The following is a 20,595-nucleotide window of genomic DNA, read 5'->3' as shown; positions in this document are numbered from 1 at the left end:
GTCACCTCTGGGGAGGTCGTACCGCTCTTGTAAGGTCTGGTATGGGGATAGCACTCCGTCCTCGTATAAATCGCCCAGCATCTGGAGCCCTGCTTCTTCCCAAATGCGTAACCCCGACCAGTCTCCGCCGTGCGGTAGTGCCGTCACCATGCCTAATGGGATTTCAGGGGCATACGGGTGACCGGGCCCGACCCGCTTCTGCGTACGATTCCAGCATAGTCGGAATGTCCGCTCTTCTTGTGAGAGTCCCCTCAAGAACAACTTCTGTTGTAGAGTTATACACGCCAGGACATGGCGAGGAGTACCGTTTTCTCTGTCCTGTTCTGGCCCCCGATAGACTCTCGCCACCTCCTGCGTAAAGCACTGCAGCTGTCCCGCTAAGTAGTATAACTCAAAATCCGGGACTGCTAGTCCCCCCTCGTCTCTAGGGCGGGTTAGTGTCGCCAGCGCGATCCTACGCCTACCCGTACCCCACAGGAAAGACACCAATATCGTTTTCAGGTGTTTGAAGGTCGATCCTGGTATCCATACGGGGAGGGTTCGGAAGAAATAGAGCAGTCTCGGCAGGACAATCATTTTCAGGAGTGCCACTCGGCCTGCCATCGAAAGGGGCAAGGTGGCCCAGAAGGAAATACAACTCTTCAGGGCACGGATACACCGGCCAATATTGCCGTCTAGAAGGTCGGCCGGGTCGTGATAAATGTGGACTCCTAGATAGCTCAGACAGCGGGGTTCCCATCGTAGGGGGCCAGCCTAACCTGTTTGTGTTTTTCATCAGGCACTTGTACAACTGTCTCGAGTCTGAGTCCATACCTGCCCTGCTGTGTATGGGTCTGAAACTGGGGACAAGGACCCAAAGGGACTGACTCTTAAACTTTGGTCCATGCAGTTTACACTTCACATAATAGTGACGTCAAGGCAAAGCCCAAGGAAATATAGAACTGTTACCCCAGCCCAAGTGGCTATTGATCTTTAAAGCAGCCTTGCAAACTCACACCTACTTTACCATTTATCAATACTTAATTTGTACCGACGACATCTGGTGGTGGGCACTGGATATCCTATTTTTGGTGCCAAGACTTATTTTTCATCATATGGGCAAGTGAGAGAAAGGGAGTAAGAAGGAAGAGAAAATAGGAAAACACTGACAAAGACAGAAAGAAGAGATGAAATAAACCTGCAAGAGAGATGGGAAGGGACTGGAAGTGTAGGCATGAAGGTGAGGAAAATTTAGGCTTCTTTCATATTTAGCCACCTTGCCCTTTGGCAGCGCCTGTAGAAGGCTTCCCATGATAAACGTTGTGCCCTGCACTATTTTTTATTTTACAAATTAAGCACTGCCCTTTAATGTCTGCGAGTTATAACCTAGTGGCTGATCTCATAGTGGAGTGTATGGAACTTGTTGATGGGCATCTGTTGTTATGTATAACCCAAGTGATTAAACTGTTCCGCTTAAAGATATTTTGTCCACTACAACCTTTGGCTTCGTTAATGCTTGGTTTTGTCATAGTTTTCCAAATCTTTATTGCTGGGGGTCTGCAGGGGGTTATCTCAGAACATACAATTCATCATTAAATATGCAGATAGAATTCAGCTGGCCCAAAAATATTAGTAAACATTAAAACAATTCAATACTCGTATACGTTTGAGTGAAAAAAATAAAGCGCAAAACAACCAAAGGGAACTACTGTCACCCGACACACTTTGCACCTGATTCTGAATTTTAGTAGTGGGGAGTAAAAGGCAGAAATGGTCTTCAGGACTGGGGTTAACACATGGTATCGCCTCTGTCCCAGTTCTGTACCTGCAAATTCCTTCAGGTATTACTACTATATGCACATTGTTTCCCTAAGGCAGAACGTGCATAGCTCCTGTCAGACACTTATGTCTGAAATAGGTCTTTTACATTGTATGTACTTTGGCACACGAGCACTTTGCCCATTGACTTTTCTTCTGTAAAATTAACATGAATTGTTCTTTCTTTTAACTATACACAGTGACTAGTTTATGATTGTAATCGTATTTTAATTGTATGTTTGATGCATTCTTTTATGGTTATGGTATTCATCGAATAAAGGAATTTGCTGATGAGGTTTTTTTTCACCTCTCTACACATGAGATAACCTCTTACCTTTGTCTCCTCGTTGCTCACCCACCCCGATTCATTCAACTTGCACTGGGATGGTTGAGGCACAGTTCATTTTTTGGGATCACCGTCTCTTGGATATAGTTTCACTGACCTATTCAATTACCTATTGACATAGTTATTATACTTCTGATTCGATAAATAACTGAAGTAATACGCAGATGAGTGCTTTCTCGTATGAATACAATTTGTTTTTAATTATGTTTGTAATCGATCATGCTGATATTTTGGTGAGATTGCTGTTCGATTATTAACTGCACACACCCAGAATATACGCTAGGAAACGAAAATGCATGTTTGTAATGAGTCACATGTTAAAAAACATCGTCAGACACATAGGGTGCTGTTGGCCTATGTTATCAGAAAAGAAAATCAATTTGTTCAATTTATAAACTCTTTTACAGATTTCCTGAAGTTGAGGCACTATCTGGAGCCCGCTACTCCTTCACCTGTAAGTTGAGAGAAAAGTTTCTACTAAGTGTTCAGTGCACATTATCAAATGTAAAATATGTCAACATTTTCATGGAAAGTGGATTTTACGAAGTGTCATCCGTTTGTCCTTTCCCCATTACAGGCCTTAATTAGTGACGTGTCTCTTTAGATTCTCTTGGACTACTACTCTGCCAACAAATATGTATGAAAAAAACCATAAGAACCATTTCCTAGGACCCAGGGGCATATTTACAAAACAATGTTGGCGCATGGTGTTATGCCAAATTTGGCAATGACGCGCTCCAACGGGGATGTACCATATTCACAAGAATACGGTGCACCGCTGTGCTAAAAAAGCTGCCTATCGCCAGCACAGCCACCCTGCTGCCATGTTGCAAGGGTGTCTGCACCTCAGGGGCGATTGTTTAAGTGCATGAAGGGACACCTTCCTGCACATAAACAATCAATAATGACGATTTGCTCCTCAACACACAAAGAAAGAGCAAAAAATTAGAAGAAATTAATAATTTCTCCTCGTTTCGCCATTCTAAGACCTTGTATACCCTGGCCTTATTTGGTGGCGCTGCCCCAAACTTGTAAATCTAGGGCAGTGTCAAAAAAGCGATGGTTGTTGCGGTGGAATGCCCACTGCCAAAGCCATTGCATGCCCATTTGCCGTAGAAGACTTCGGCGGAAAGGGGCATATTTACAAAGTGGCATTAAGCTACGCTAAGTGGTTTAGCGCCACCTTGTAAATATGGGGAATGCTGCTATGCCACCGGAGCATCATAAAAAGTGAAGCTCTGGTGGCATGAAGGGCTTGTAAATATGTCCTTTAGTTCTATATCTTGGGGCAGACCCTGGCTTACAAGGCTTATGGCTGTGCACGGGTCTCATATGACACCTTTTTAGCTCTAGCTACAAACAACATTAGCTGTCTAGTCCGCCGGAGGTCATATCAATACAACAATTTACAAGGAAGAGCTCTGGGTCATACCACTTCATTAATTGGTTTGGTTGTGTAAACCTTCTTCATTTCATTCATCGCTTCTTTGAGGGGTCCTTCATCTTTTAGGTCAGCCACTGCATTTTGTGACTGTGCACATACTTTGATTTTCCTTTTTGGGTTGGTAATTAGTCAACAAAGTAATTCCTCTTTGAGATCACGGTTGTTCTGCACACTGCTGCACTCATTGTGAAGTAACACCGGGCCCAGGTATTTGTGCACCTCTGTGCAATTGCCACACCTCTAGCTGCCTGAACGTAATGGATGTTTGCGATAGTGGGAGAGTAGAAACAGCTGGATGCGTACTTAGGCACTGCTTCAACCTGCCTTCTCCTCGCTCAACAACCATTTATCCCTCAGAATGGCAGACTTACAAGTTCTAGCCACATCTCCGGTGGGCAAGTACCTTATACCAGGATGGTGGCCACCTTGAGACCTTCATGTGTTTTATGAATGGTACAGATGCCAAAGGTAAGAGGCAGATAAATACCATGTTTGGTGACATGCCCATTGCTGCATCATCCATGATGTGGTTCTGCTGGTCATCCATGCTGCACCTGGGTTGCCATTAACGGCAGGCCAAACCCTCCAGCCAGGAATCTGCCCCTGCACATGTAGAGGGACAACAGCAGTGGAGGCATTACCTAGTGAAACCATGCACAAAAACCGCAGGCATAAATACTCTGTGCACACGATTTAGGGTTTTATTCTATTATCTGAGTTCATTCTATATTGTTGTACCAAGTTGAGGGAATATGCTGCTGTCCTTGATAGAACAGATCCTTATCGTTCTTGGTGTTGTTGTCCATGTTTTCTGCCTTAAAGATCAAGCAAGCTGAAGGATAAAGAAAATACATTTGAGAGATATTCCTAGTCGTCGGGTTGGAGTGAATCGTGCTTTTCCTTCTATGATTTGGTAGATTCCAGCTGATTGACACAGACAAGCCCTGCCAGGCCAGCGGCATTTATGTACTCTTTGTCCAAACGTGCCATGTCCTGTGCGTTGACTCGGGTAGCGTTTGCAAATGGCCCACTTTGGGTTATTAAGTGTTGTAAGTTCACTGAGTTTGTTGCTACCTAGGTTTAAGTTTGGGTTTGACGGAGGCCATGATGTGTCTTAGTACCTGTTGTCTTCCTGTTGGATTGTGTCCATATGAATAGAGCAGATAACACAGTATTTGAGACCCCCCCGCCCCCTCCCATTGGGTCATTTGAAACCTATGATCAGATTTCCTTGCAGAAAGGGTATTTTCATCTTGGCTCTGTCTAAGACTCATTGCAGTTTGCACGCTCCCCCCCATTATTGCTTCTGGTTCAGTCTATTACTTCGGTAACCAACAGTGGAAGTGATGTGGGAGGTTACCCTTATTAAAAGTCACATGGTCGAGTTTGGGCCAGTTGCCTGTTCGTAATGAAGATAGGTCTTGGGGGCCTAACCTTGCCACAGGAAAGGATGACTCTATGCTATACACTAAGGAACGCGGCCGGCCCCTCAAGGGGTTGTAGGCATAACGCTGTGTGCGATATATAACCTACTATATGGAATCTCAACTTTGTCAACCAAGCGCTCAGTCATGCGGCCGGCCCTTGATAGAGTTGTAGGCTTAACTCTGTGTTATAAATAGCACTGTGGTGTGTGTTTTTGACAGAAAATAAAAAAAGATTTGAAACAAAAGTCAAATTTTGCCAGGTCAGAGGCTAGCTGGGTGCCTGTCTCCTGGGCGTGAACATACCTCACCGAATGAGGCTGTGACACGAAAGAGTGGATTTTGGAATTACTAACTATACTGGTAAGTTACCTGGAAAATACTAAGTGTTAACATAGAGAAGTGCATACAAGAAAAACACACATATATGTTCAAGTGATTTCATATACACGCAGCAGTCTTTATAAGCAGATGCAGAGCTCCAAGCAGTACAACAAGTGCCACAGATGTTTGAAGGACGTTGGTAGAGGCTACAATAACATTGTTATGTTATGTTATGTTAACTGACATTTGTAGAGCGCATAATCACAAGCAGGTCTCTTAGCGCTTTGAGCGAGTGGCCAAACTCAATCAGGAATCACAGCTACAATGCTTGGAAGAGTTATCAGGCTGTGCCCAGAGCCTCCCTAGACAGGAGAGTCTTGAGTTCCTTCCTGAAGGGGAGGAGTGCGGGTTCCTTGCGGAGATTCTCGGGCAGTCGATTTCAAAGTTGAGGAATTAAGACAGTGAAGGCTCTGCCACCTTTAGATGCGGTTATGAACCGTGGGTGGGACAGAAGGCTGCCTTGGACGATCGAAGTGTAGGACATGGCACATAGTTCCCTAGGCGCTCCTTGATATAGGCTGGGGCCTGGCCATGCACAGCTTTATGAGCAATGCAGAGACCCTTGAATTTTATTCTCTGTTTCATGGGGAGACAGCGACCCCACAGGGGGGTCGCGTGGGCCCATCTGGGAAGCCTGAAAATAAACATAGCTGTGTCATTCATAGTCACCAGTAGCTTGCTGATAAGTTTCTCGAGGAGACCGATATATAAGGCATTACTGTAGTCCAGTCTGGACATGATCATAGCCAACACTACCTTCTGTAGTGGGGAAAATGCCAGGAGGGGGGCCAGTCTCCGTAGCTGTCTCATTAAGCCAATACAGGTTCTGACCACGGCCAAGACTTGATTTGCCATAGAGAGGTTGGTATGAATCTTGATGCCCAAGCTTTTTACGACAGGAACTGGCATTGGGGTGGTGCCCAGCTCTTGCGGCCAGAAGAGGTCATTTCAGTAGATTGTTTTTGAAGGGGATGACCAGGATCTCAGTTTTATCAGGGTTGATTTTCAACGAACTGCCTGTCATCCAGTTCATAGTGTGTCTAAGTATGTTTTGCACACGGGCGTGGGCTTGAGAGCAGTTATCGATCTGGAGGATTAGTTGTGTGTCGTCCATGCGGACCAGAGCGGCCACTAGTGGCTGGAGGTAGATGTTAAAAAGGAGAGCGGACAATGCTGAGCCCTGGGGGACACCACAGTTGAGTGCACCAATGTTTGAAACTTGCTGGCCCAGTTGGACCCTTTGGGACTGCCCTGAAAGGAAGGGCTCCAGCCATTGATGTGCCAACCCACAAATGCCCAACTCAGCCATTGTAATATGGACGAGTTCTGTGTGGTTCTCAGTACCAGAAGAGGAGGGAGTTCCACAATTCAAATTTCACGTGCATTGGTATAGCTATGTGTGAATTTCAGTACTGGAATTGTGGGGCTGTTGCTAGGCTGCATTGATTAGCATGGGTAGCTGAGTGAATGTGTGCATGGAAAAGTGAAGGCATAATGCCTATCCTTACATCTTTGCATTGGTTGTTGCTAGACACCCTCCTTGAATTCACACTTTCCTGTCTCCCTTATATAGCCCTTATGTTTTTTACAACTCTGATCGGGCAGATAAACTTCTCAGTAGGAGCCGGGACAGGAGCTTGCACGACTTACAGTCATTCTCTTGACCACCTTAATCTTTCTCTTGTTAGCAAATCACAAATTTACAATAAGCACATAAGCACTGGAAATCCCCTGTCCCCATGCTCTGACTTGGTCCTAACTTTTTAATCTGTGAAAAGGACCTAAATACGTTTTTGAACGTTTCTCAGTCTAGTTCCGTTACATTTCTTTAACCCGTTCGCTGCGGGTGTGGGCCAACGGCCATCACAAGCACTACCTCTGTAGTGCTGCGCGCGTCCATTAGCCTTCGCGGCCCCGCCCGCTTAATAAAATGCTCCGCACTGGCGCGAAACGTTCGAAGCAGCAAACTGGTTAACATTTTATTGCTGTGTCATTTTTTTCCCTACGTGATTGTTTTTGTTGTGGTGCACAATGAACCACCATCTTGTAGAAAGACCCCACTCTCTAAAAATGTAATAAATAACTAAATCAGTCACATTTCAGAAGCTGTGGCAACTGTCACTAGATAAACCTTCCTGCAGAGAGGTCTAAAATTGGTACCCCTTGCTAAAGACAATCAGATTCCTCCTCCCTGGTCATATGTAACTCAGTATAATGCATAGGAGAAAGATGAGTTATGTATGTACAGAGGTGTTTAGCATTTATATTTGCCCATTGAACATTGTCTGTGTCTGGTGTTTCAAAAGCGGACTTCACTCTTTATCTATCTATAAACTAGCATGGTCTCCTAAGGTTAAAAAAGGTCTGTACTCACTCCTCAGAAATCAGCTAACCTTTATTCTGCTTTATTTTCAGCTGAAGGTGGATTTAAGAAACTACTTGACAGCTCCTGTAAGTACCCCAGCTACTCTAAATGTTCCTTGAAAAATGCGCTGAGCATGTAATTAGAATTTTATATATGCTTTTTGTAAAATATTTGTGAAAGACAGAACTTGGCAAATTTGTTCAGGATTCACATCCCTCCATCCCATCTCCTTGTCATCCCCACAACCTTTTTCATGCTTTCTACTTCATCCTCCTAGAAAATGCAAATTGTCGGCCTTCCCTCAACTACTGTATCTCACGGTATGTGGTGTTTGTGATTACTTTTTGTCTGTGTCCATGTTATGAAAATATTTCGAAGACTCCTTTACAAATGGATTTGGAGAAACTCTGAACTATCGAGGATATCATATTGTGAATACTTGTTGAACTTCTCAAACTTTTGGAAGCTTGAGAAAATATTTTGTTAAGGTTTAAAAGGTTGAAAATGCAACACCTTCTTTGTTTGAACCTTCAAGGAAACAGTCGACGTGAAGGATTGAAATATTAATTTATTACAATCACTGCAGTGAATTTAAATTTGTGAACATGGAAGGTGGACTATTTACCAGCTATTACCAGTAAGGCGGACTGTGAATGGTTGTGGAAACAAACGCAACATAAGCAGGGAGACATTAGCAACAAAATATTAATAGGCATATTATCAAGAATGGAGTTAAAATTATCGCCGCTTTAGCGGCAGGAAACTGCCGCTAAAGCGGCGCTAATGGGCTATGCAGTGTGGAGTTCTGGTGGCGGCGCAAGGGATGGGTTCTCTCAATATGTGGTAAGTCGGATGTCCTTGGAGATATGTGAACATATGGCCTAGGATGCTGTCAATTGGTGTGGAAGAGCACACATCAGCTACACCTTCCTTGTCATCTGGCATCAGCAAAATATATTTTCATGGTCCTGATGATAACCAAGATGAGGCTATGTACCTCCCCCTTGGTGAATGTCACAGGTCCACTTTGATAAGCCCTACAAACACTTTTCAGGGATGAGTGGATAAGCATATGTTTGTACCTGCACCAACCATCCACAAGAAGAGATTCCAGGACTGCTGGCATAGAGCAACCTTCTATATATGGGGATAGTGACCATACGTGCTATTGCAATAAAGTATCCTGTGGCAGCACCTCTTGCAGAACAACCACAAACTGTGCAATGCATGCTAAGGAAATCTGCCTCTCATGATCAAGGGACGTGCACTCATCCAACACCTGCACAAAAAACTTAACACAAGAGACATGTGACAAAGGCAGTGGTGGTATTTAGAATGTAATTGTTGAGGATTCGCAACATAAGCACGTTGACACCTAAACTGGGTGTGATTGAGTTGTGTGACATATAGTGGATGGTAGAAAATACAGGGGTGGGGGAGGGTCAAGGGGAATATTTAAAGACCTGTCTGCTCATACCCCTATTCGCAAGATACAATACACAATAAAGCAGACCAGGTCTGGAAATAGTGTGTGTCTAAACCGGACTGTGATCCAGTTGGATGACTGTGTAGAAATAAGTACTCTTGAAAAGAAATGCGGTAGAGCGCATAATGTTGTTAAAAGCACAGAGGGCTAGAATGATTCCCATCAGACCACTGTTGTGGTGGAAGTTGCGTCATGTGGGAATTACTAGACAATCCATCATGCGACCGACCAGGTAGTGCTGGGGCGCGAGTGGATGTCAGTAGTCTAGCTCTAGTGTTGAACCTAGACTAATGTGAAGAAAGTGCAGTGCTCAAATGCTAGTGAAAATAGATAAAATAGGCTACGTGGATCCTTGTGACATTGAAAAGGGAATCCAGGTGTCTACAGTTAAAAACACGCTGGGTAGTAAGACTACCCTATAGCGCAATGTACAACGGTCAAAACCGCTATAGGGTAGTCTTACTACCCAGCGTGTTTTTAACTGTAGACACCTGGATTCCCTTTTCAATGTCACAAGGATCCACGTAGCCTATTTTATCTATTTTCACTAGCATTTGAGCACTGCACTTTCTTCACATTAGTCTAGGTTCAACACTAGAGCTAGACTACTGACATCCACTCGCACCCCGGCACTACCTGGTCGGTCGCATGATGGATTGTCTAGTAATTCCCACATGACGCAACTTCCACCACAACGGTGGTCTGATGGGAATCATTCTAGCCCTCTGTGCTTTTAACAACATTATGCGCTCTACCGCATTTCTTTTCAAGAGTACTTATTTCTACACAGTCATCCAACTGGATCACAGTCCGGTTTAGACACACACTATTTCCAGACCTGGTCTGCTTTATTGTGTATTATATAGTGGATGGTGCCAGTGTGACGACCATCTCTTTGATGGCTTTATGAAAGGACCATATGAAGGAGTTTGCAAAAGGCATGAAGAGTGTGTCTGGTATAAACAGCTACCATAGAATTACAAGATGTCTCCATCAACACAATCACTTCTAAATTTGCTGAAGACCAGAAATGAATGATGGATGCTAGTGGCTAGCTTTATCACCTTCCAAGGTGTACAATTATCAGAAAGTCCATCACAGACTAATGTTTGAGCTCGTCTTGCCAAGTCTTTAGAGAGACATCAGGAATGTCAGTGTAAGAATGGAGAAGTAACTCTAAAAGCAAGATTTTAGGAGCAGGATGTCTGAACCAAAATTACAAGTTTCAGTTACTTTGCCTGAAAAGATATGACACGCCTGCAAAACCAATAGCGAAAGTGCCTCAATCAATCTGGAGCTCAGGCAATAACTCGTCATGCTTCTCGTTTCATCGCTTACCAGGGCTCTCCGGGTGCCAATTAGGCATACCCAGTAGTACACATATATAAGTTACAATATGCAGAGATTTCCTTGCAGTGTCTTCTGTATGGTGGGGTTCCATTAAACAGGCCTCAAACTTTTACATCACCGGGCAGGCAGACACAGGTTCCATGCAGCAAAAATGGGGCATAATGTCTGCACATGTGATAAACTTTCTAAAAATTGAATTGGGACCTTCTGAGTTTCTCCCCTGGTTGTTTGCTGTTTTACATTTCCAACAATTCTTATTATGCATGTGACCCCCAGCAGATAGGTTGTTTATCTAAAAAGGCAGCATGGTCATCATAAAGGGCGACTGTCCAGTTATCATCGGTGTCATGTGGGATTCTGCAAACTCTTCGGTAGCTGAAGCAAGGCCTTCCCAGTTGTTGGAAAAAAGGGGGTGAGAGTACACAGGAAAGCACGTCATGAAAAGCAACCAAAGGCAAAAGGAGCAAGGAAGTCCTATCTGAATATGGTGGCTGTGCTGTAAAAACCTAGCAATACAAAAGGGGATGATGGACGGAGCGTTAGAGCAAATCAAACACTCACCCCCAGTCAACTGATCTGGGTTTAATCCATCACCATTCTTTAGCTCACTCAGCCACCCCAGTTCAGACATGGCCATATGCAAATCAGTCTGACCCTAGCTCCTAGAAGTGATCCTTCCAGAGCACAATCATGGTACAATGACGGGTCAGTGTAAAGAAGTATGCAAGTAAGCACTGTTGCTTTGTTTATCATAACTACTTTGTGAATATATGGAATACTCCAAGTGTCCATTGCCGTCTATCATCTCCTTCCGCGCTTAGCAGTAGACCCTCCCACAAGGGAAAAGCTGCATTGGGCTAGAGACGATGATATGGAACTTGAGAATTTTGTACCTTATCAGATCTTATTTTAGAAACCTCCCCAAATTCTATTTTAGGGATTAACAGGCACATGCATCAAGGTAGGATTTTGAAAGTCCTTAATTGCGATAAATAAGGAATCGCAATTGAGGACTCGCAAAAGCCTATGCATGTAGGAATCGCTATAAAAATAGCGATTCCTACACATTCCTTACTTGCGGGTTGCAAATTGCGAGTCGCAAATAAGGAATGGCTTCCCATTCATTCCTATGGGCCTACAGGCCCATAGGAATGAATTGGAAATTGCATGCGCAATTTGCGAGTACCAAAAGGTCCTGGCACATTGGGCATGCAATTTCAGGGTGCAAGGGTGTCGAAAGGACACCCTGTTGCATCCCTGAAATTGATCTATGCACATATGTTGCACACACACACATGCTCTAAAGGCATGTGTGTGCGCAACGTGAAACTTTGAAAAATGCACAAAAGTGCATTTTTCAAAGTTTTTGCAAATTACCATGACGTTTAACTTCATCGTAATTTGCGCCCCCTTCCAGCGAAATCGCTATTCTCAAGTGGTTCTTGTATTGCTTGCGATTCCTTAAATTCAATCGTAATTCGAAAACTCGCAAATAATTGCGATTTTTTTAAAGTGCAAGTGGCAAGTTGTTTCATGCATCGCAAAAGCTAATTTTGAGATTGTAAATGGCCGATTTTTGCAATTCGCACCGTTTGCGATCGCAAATAGCTTTGATGCATGTGCCTGTAAGTCCTCTCTGAGTGGAACCTTTTAATGAGCAGATTTTGCATATCATATGTCTATAGCCATGTGCATATATGTCAACACACATTATCTGTAATGAGCAGCAGAAGACGACATTGATTGAGTGTTTTTCTTTGTTTTTCAGCTGAAAGTGGATTTTATAGGAAACATGACCTCTCAGGTAAGGCTTCCGACAGTCTCAGCATGATTCCTGTTAAATAAAACTATACGGACTGATTCCGGATTCAGTGTTATAAGGAAGATCTTATAACTACTGGAGGCAATGATAAATCTGGAGCAGCATCCACAGGCTCAGTTTCCTCCATACTTGGAAGACTATGGTGGAGGAAATACTGCTAGAGAATTTTCCACCAAAGTTAGCATTTCCTCTAGAAATTGGTGGAATGTTCATTTCCACGGATCTCCAAAGCCATATCGGCCAACGAAAGATGCATATCCTGATTGGTAAAGGCAGATGCTGGTTGATAGAACTGCAGAGTTGGTAAAAGACAGATGGTTAACCTGTCATGGATTCCTCCACCCTTTTTTCACACAATCTTGGAGTCTTTATAGCCCAATTGCTTGCATAATCTGGGAAACAGCATTTGCAGCACTGTTTCCACAACCCATGGCTTAACAACGCAGTAGTTACAACTACCTCGTTGTTACCACATTTGCCATTACATCGCAAGTCGTATCAACGACTTACTGTAGGGGGAATGCAACACCAGGGAATGTGTTGGATTTTAAATCCAACACCTTCCCTGCAGTTGCACAAACTGGAGTAGGACTACTAATTAATACTATTCCTAAGTCCAGTGCGCCCCCTACAGCAAGTCGTTGATATGACTTGAGATGTAATGGCACATATGGTAACAACGCAGTTGTTGTAAGAACCGCGTTGTAAAGCCATGCGTGGTGAATGTATGCGATGAAATGTCATAGATTCAGATTTTACTAATTTCTCATTCTCTCATCCACACACCTATGGAGCATTTACAACCCACCTGTCTTCTCCCAGTGTTTATTATAATCTCTCCCATACTACTGAACATTATGTACAATCTCTCAACTATATCTATGAGCCCTCAATAAATTGTTGGGTGGTCCACATTATATATATGCCAGTTAGAAAAAGCAATACATGCTCTGTCTCGATATCTGGATTTGTTTGTGTCGTACTGAAAGAATTAAAGAACATTACACTCACAAATAGTACTAATAATATAACTGTAATGTTCAACTGTTTGTGCTCACAGCTTCTACTCTGAAATCGCTTGTATATGTGATTTAGGCCATTTTCACAAAAATTATATGGCTTGTGCTATGATAGAGCATCAGAGTGGTGTGCCTGCTGATTACCATAGAATTCTCACACTTAGGGCCTGCTAACATGTGTGATGATTTTTGGTGCAGTGATACCGGAGGGGGGAGGCAGTGGTTAGGCTGTAATGCTGTCCACAGTCTCCACCCCTGCTCCTACAACAATAGAGGCAGTCCTGAAGTCTGCAGAGACATAATTCTGAGCTCAGAGAGACTTATAATCCTGAGTTATGGAACTTCTCCTGCAGTTAGTGAAGTACCCCAACTTGTAATAAGGGCCCTAGTGTCTTCTTTTCTGTATATGTCTTGACACTGGGGGAGTTGCCAGTTTCTAAGGCAGGTACATTTTCTGCCAGTTGTGGTAGAATAGGCAACTGACTCACAGATAATTAGTGAGATTAGTCAAGATGATCAAAGACGGTCGATTAGGACTGGAAAGCACGTCTCCTGGTTTACATAAACTGACCAAATCTATTCATGATGATGGAAACCTTATTCTTTTTAACTTTTCTGTGTTGAAAGGTATGCTAGATATTACCAGAAGGGAACATGTGATAATAGTTAATTGGCCATCATTTGACCTTAGAGTCCACTCCTCAGGCAACACTAGTTACTGCTTTGCAACTGGTAAATACATATCCACCTTCATGGTATTAAGGCATAATTGAAGTAATGTTTGAGTAAATATGTTAGAGAGAAAGAAAAATTAAAAAAAATAAAGATACACTTTCCTTAGTAATTAAAATCAAAAGCAATCTACAATAAGCAACTATATTAACATCAATAAATAATGACTAATAAACTAATTTAACATTACCATCCCATTTAAAAACAAATGTTATGCTATAAGCACTTATTAAGCACATGGCTACCCATAGGCATCCCAGCGCTGATAGTACCGCACATAGGGCCTCATTACGATGTGGGGCAGAAAGGCTCCGAATCTGTCCTGACAGGTTCTCAGAGAAGTTCTGTCAGTCAGAACCGCATCTTACACCTCTACGGGCAGTGTTTCCGACTGAGAGACTACGATTTCAGTTTCTGACAGCCTTTCCAAGTTGGACTGTCCCACACGAAAAGGCTGTGGGAAACTGACTTCAGGGGAGCGCCTAGCAGGGCCCCCTTCATCCTGAGGTATCCTGTTGGGGTCCGGGGGGTACCCACGGGACCCCCTGTAAAACCATTCACAATGTGGCAGGCACCATGGGGTGTACGCCACAGGGTGCATAGTTTTACGCAGACACCCATTTTCCCCATAGGAGCCCGTGTAGTCGGCTGGAACACAGGCTCTATTGAAGTCAATGGGAGTCCTTCCAAACAGTGTTCGGAAGCATCGTAATCGTTCGGTTAGAACCGCCGACCGCGTGTCGGTTGGTTCCGAATCTGAACGGTGTTGGACGGAAAGTTTCCACCTGACATCGTAATGAGGCCCATAATACTTATTAGGGGGATCCTATTACTGGGATAAGTTTAGAAAAAGCCAGGTCTTGAGCCTCTTCCTGAAGGGAAGCATTCCACAGTGAAGCTGCTCTATATGAGAAGGATCATCCTCCCATTATCTCACCTCCTAATGCAAGGGTTGATCACTAGATGAGCCGTGGAGGAATGCAGTGTTCTACGAGGGAGATAAAAAGAAATTAAGGGCTGAGAGATCGCAGCGACATCGCCCCATAAGGCCCTGCGGGCAACACAGAGAGACTTCAACCTGATTCTCTTATACACTAGCAGCCAATGGAGAAAGTGTAAGGCTTGTCTGGCAAATTGGTGTCTAGGAATATCAAGCAGAAGTCTGGCAGCACAGTTCTGGACCACTTGATGTTTCCTACTCGTTTCTTTAGGGCACTTAGGTAAAGGGAGTTACCATAATCTAGTCTGGATAAAATGAGGGTCTCTTGGTGGGGAAGGGGAGGAGTGGGAGAGTCTTCCTCAGTATCTTGGGGAGCCCATAGCATGTGGCGGCCACCTTCACATCCTGAAGGTCGAATTTGGAAGAGTTATCTATCCATACTCCAAGGCTCTTGATGGCATTTTTAGGCATGGGAATGGGGGCCTAAGCAACTTGGCCAGCCTAGCTCACGACTCAGCTTAGTGCTATTACCCAGGATCATAAGCTCCGTTTTGTCTCAGTTCAGTTTAAGACAGGAGTATTCAAACCATTTGGCTACCTTCCCGAGGCAGAGGTCCAACGTGGGGGGATGGGTGTTTTGTCCTTGATTGAGGGAAAAAAACAGTTGGGGGTCATCAGCATAGGTGACTATCGAAATTCCGAATGGGGTAACGATGTCTGCCAAAGGCCTGATATAAACATTAAACAGCATGGGGCTCAGGGAAGAACCCTGAGGCACTCCACAATTGAGTGGGAGGCTGTCTGAAAGACCACCGTCTTCGAAGACCTGAAAATCCCTGTCTTGCAGGAACAATTTAAGCCATAAGAGGGCAGTTCCTGATATTCCCATGTTCATCAATCTTTGCACAAGGGTGTTGTGATTTACAATGTCGAACGCGGAGCTCAGATTGAGCAGGATGATGGCGACCGAACCTCCTTGGTCGAGTAAGCTCTTGGATTCTTGGACAACTGCTAAGAGGACATTCATATTAAACCAGTTTTCAATCATTTGCAAATTTCTCATGGTACAGTATATATGTATAAATCTGACAAAGCATGTAGTCATCATGGAATTACTGCCACTGACAATAAATAAGGTAGCTAAGTTATATGTCCTAAACCAATCTTGCTGAATAATGGTTTTTGAAACGTCTTTCGTAAAAGGGGAAAGAGAATGGTAAATTAAAAGCAAGGGTGGTAAAGTTTCAGCTTACATAAACGACAAAGGCCAGAATTCAGCGTATACAGACTCCACCCAGACCGAATTTCAGGAAATATAGCAATTAATAGCTGTAAATGATTAGCAGCATTTAGGTTCTAAGCCTATTGATATAGGTTTCCCCAGTCTCACCCACTCTGGGAAACATACTTGCCAACTTTCCCTATCGATTGATGGTTATTATCCACACTTTTACTGAAATTAGAATGGAGGCAAACAATAGTAGTCAATGTCAGAGTGCTCCAAGGGTTATTTAGAGTTTGGCAGATGTGGTACATGCTCCAAAAATTGGCAGATATCACCTTTGCCTATTTAGAGTTTATAATACCCTAAATCCTTTTAGGGATTGACCTAATCTCAGCATTCCACAGAAGGTACTAATGTTACCTAAAGGTTCACATTAAAGATTTTCTACATGTTTTGTATTCAACTCCAAAAATGAAACAAGTTCTAAATCAACTTAAATTACATTTTCTTTAAAAAAAAGTAGGGTTCTGAGACTTAATTAGAAACCCGAAGTTGAAGGAAAGATTCAAGTTCCAGCAGTATTGAAAAGGTGTTATTAAAGAATTTTTCAGGCACCATACGTCATTGTAAATAAGTCAAGGATACAGTTTGAGCTGGTTTGTCAAAAGCTAGTGTCTATGCTAGCCGCCGTCTATTGAATGTAGATCATTTCCCTTTCCATATGAAATGCATTATTAAACAATTGATTTTTAAGAATAATTTACGTGCAAGAAAAAAGTGAGTGGCCTTAAATGAAAAACGAAAATTTAGGTTACAGTGTTATTTATAGCATTGTAATCTATCCAAATAATGATGATGTCAAGTTATGCCAATGTTTCAGTTGGTGTTTGTTTCAACAAGACCCGATCAATAGCTTAGATTGTACAATATTTATCACTGCTGACTAGCACTTCCAGCTATTGCTGTGGAAATAATAAATGTAGTTATTGCATGTCCATGGGTGGCAGTTATCTAGGTGCATGAATTGAGATAAATTTGGTCAAAGATTTATTTATCTTGTGTCCGAAAATGTCTGTGTGATTTTTTTAGTTGTTTATGTATTGTTTTGCTAATTAGCCTGCATGAATAATACTATCTGATTGGCATAAACCAGCATTGTACATGATTTGGTCATAATACTTGTTCTGATATCTTTAATCCTAATGGTATTGGCAAGTGCTTCTTTACATAACTCAAACAAGTGAAGGCACCAGCTTATCATGGTATCTGCTCTTTTCAATTTTGATCTTACCTGTCTCCTGACTGTTGATAACCAGCCTGCCATATGTATGTAAGAAGTGCACAATGATCTGGTGAACTGGGGTGGACATTTCATAGTGTTTATTACTGTCCAAAGAAACATCCAGTTCCCCAAGTCAAAGTAATTTTCAGACTCTACGATTATGGTAAAAGATGTAGATAATTGTTTGTGGAATACTACAGTGTTAATCGAGAAGTCACTGTTAATGGCGACCTGACAACTTGTGATAAAAGCCCTTTTATTTGACTTTCCTAAATGGTGCATAGTTATTTAAAAGTGAATCACAAGTACATTCACCAAAATTGAATACTCTATGTCCAACACTTGAAACACTAATTTGAACCACATAGATCCCAATTGCGATGTCGGACGGACCGGAATCTGACCGTCATCATGGAACAGAATGTCCTCCTGCCTTCGGTTCCAGCCCTGGAATTAGGATGCTACAGAACCCTGTTCAGTCGCTTACTTATTTCTTTCAATGGGAGCATGCATTCCGAACAGAATGCATGCTCTCATTGAAAGAGCAGAGGTGCAGTTCATCCCTGCATCCTGTGGCAGGCACCCGAAGGTGCCTGCCACCGGGTACAGGGATCAACAGGGGGGCACCCATGGAGGCCCTGCTGGAGGCCCCCAAAGCTGTTTCCCCATGCCTATCCATGCCAGAAAGGCCACCACAAAAAGGCAGTGGGAAACTGCCATTATAATACCCAGCCGGAAAGAGCTGGCCGGGGCATTACTGCAGGGTTTCCAGATGGCGGGCGGGCTCTCTGAGCCCGCCTGAAGCCATCCAGAAAGCCGATTCGGTTTCCCTTCCTACCGACCCCATCAAAATGGGTCGGTTGGAAGGAAATCCGAATCGGTGATTACAATGCGGTTAGGATGGCTCCGACCAAGGGTCGCAGCCATTCCTAATCGCATCGTCATCAGGCCAATAGCGTTGGATCATTAATTGGTTTGGGAAAATCTACATTTTTTGTAAGTCTCTGGAGAAAAGCAACCATCCAAATAAGATTAAATATTGTTTTAAAATATGTGTTTTAACACTAAGAAGAGACTTTTAGTTCTTTCATACCAAACTCATCTTGGCTTCCCACTGGGCAATGACTTTATTATATTTATATTTTTTTTATTTATGATTGAATAGTGAGAGGCCAGTATGTTCCATGCCTTTGAGCAGGGTTAGAGCTGCTTTTTCGAGACAAAAAAACCTCATCCAATATGAAGTTCTCTTTCGATATAATTTAGATTTTGTTTACTTTAATTTAGGGATTTTGTTAGAATTTTGTCATCGAAGTTAGCATGCTATTGGTTATTGTTATTTACAAAAATGTATTACCTTTGCTGTGTCATATTTATAGTCCCAACGTGTATTAACTAATGCCATCTAGAGTCTTATTTTTTCCTGTTATGGTTTTTCATTTTTCCGACTGAATGTTGTATGATTGTTTTTCTACATTGCAAAGCACTCTCTCGTGGGCCAGTTTCGCTCTATTTAAAAGAACAAATAAATAAAAAATGTTAGATGGTTCAGAGAATAAATGTATTCTTTAGAGGCCATGCTACATTTATGTTGAAGTAAGTGTTTCTTTTTTAGGCTCCTTAGACGAATTGTAAGCCTTCGTCATCATGAACCAACCTTGCTGACCAATGGAGGAGTGGACGGTCTCAATCTACCAATAAAACTACCTGCCATCTTATCATCAATTCTGTTTCAACATATGCTTTGTGGTTTAAAATGTAATGGAGTTCCAGCTTTCTGTCTCATTTTAATGATTATTTCCCTTCATGCATTAATAAAAGAAACGGTGCATTTTCATCACTGGCGTCAACTTTCTGGGTCTTCTCAAAGCACATGCTGGTCTTGAATCACACAGGACAGTTGTATGTATGGACCATTGCAGCTCTGGAGGGTTTTCATAAGATTAAGATTCAAGAGGATCAGACTGGGCCAGTGATACTCAAAGTATGGCCCGTGGGCCGCATGCATCCCTCCTGACCTTTACATGCAGCACCCCCTGACCTGGTCCCCCTAGTAAAGAGCAGCACTGGACTGATGTTTACCCAACTCAGCACTAACATTAAATGCTGCTGAATAATCAGGGAAGCATTTATTTAAAGGTTCATTTAAGTTAAAGTAGTTAGGGTATCCTGCATCGCTCAACTTTAAACACAACTTCATTTTTAAAGACCTTTTGCAGCAAAAGTTCAAAAGTATGATAAACTATGTTCAAAATTCAAATAGTGTATTTCTTTATCATGCAGAACCATTTCTTCTAAGTACATCAGATTATATCAGTGCATGGAGAAGTATTTTTTTTAAAGGGGATAGCTTTCAAACATGAATCGAGAAACATTCATTCTTTCCCCTACCCTGACAACAATGTCAATAGTGTAGTACGAGGTAAATCAGTTGTTGTGCAATATTTGGTTGGCATGGGATTCTATTATACATGAACACCATTATAGTTTATTAGAACATTGGAATGTTGGGAGCTCCATTAAAAACAATGGAGTGCTCTGGGCTTATAATGGCTGGTATAAGCCTGGAGCACCAACATTCCAATGTTTCTTTGTTCACAGCTCTGGCTGTGAACAAAGGCTTCAGGGAACCTGAGGGGATTCCAATCCCCTCACGGTCCCAAAAGGCTTTGTTTTTTTTGTTAGAACATTCTGTCCTCTAGTGACAGAATGTTCTAATAGCCTTATAGCCCTTCGTAGATGGGCTATACCGCTATTAACGTCCCTCTCCCTTGTTAAAGGCCCTCGCCTCGGGGTCTTTAACGCTTGAGAGGGCCTTTAATAGCCGGTATAGCCCTCTACGGCGGGCTATAAGGCTATAATAAATCAAACACAGCAAAAAGTTTTGTACAGCACCCATCCTGAAGTCATGTGTTTCGAGGCCTTCATATGTGATAATGAAGAAAATAAGGGAAAGGGAAATACAACTAGGATCACACA

General features: G+C 42.8%; 1 protein-coding gene across 1 annotated transcript in view; it reads left to right on the top strand.

Moving 5' to 3' along the window:
• Nucleotides 1-19,453, top strand: part of LOC144829227 (thread biopolymer filament subunit gamma-like) — a 57,855-nt gene extending 38,402 nt beyond the window's left edge. The window contains exons 7-10 of the mRNA XM_078688159.1: nt 2,551-2,597; nt 7,811-7,846; nt 12,365-12,400; nt 19,232-19,453. Coding sequence (XP_078544285.1) covers nt 2,551-2,597; nt 7,811-7,846; nt 12,365-12,400; nt 19,232-19,251 — 139 coding nt within the window. The 3' untranslated portion in view covers nt 19,252-19,453. The remainder of the gene's footprint in view (nt 1-2,550; nt 2,598-7,810; nt 7,847-12,364; nt 12,401-19,231) is intronic.
• Nucleotides 19,454-20,595: the final 1,142 nt, after the last annotated feature.

The sequence above is a fragment of the Lissotriton helveticus genome, chromosome 4_1, assembly GCF_964261635.1.
Source record: "Lissotriton helveticus chromosome 4_1, aLisHel1.1, whole genome shotgun sequence".
Taxonomy (NCBI): Eukaryota; Metazoa; Chordata; class Amphibia; order Caudata; family Salamandridae; genus Lissotriton; species Lissotriton helveticus.
The sequence above is the reverse complement of the archived record's forward strand: the minus strand, read 5'-3'. Positions and strand labels throughout refer to the sequence as shown.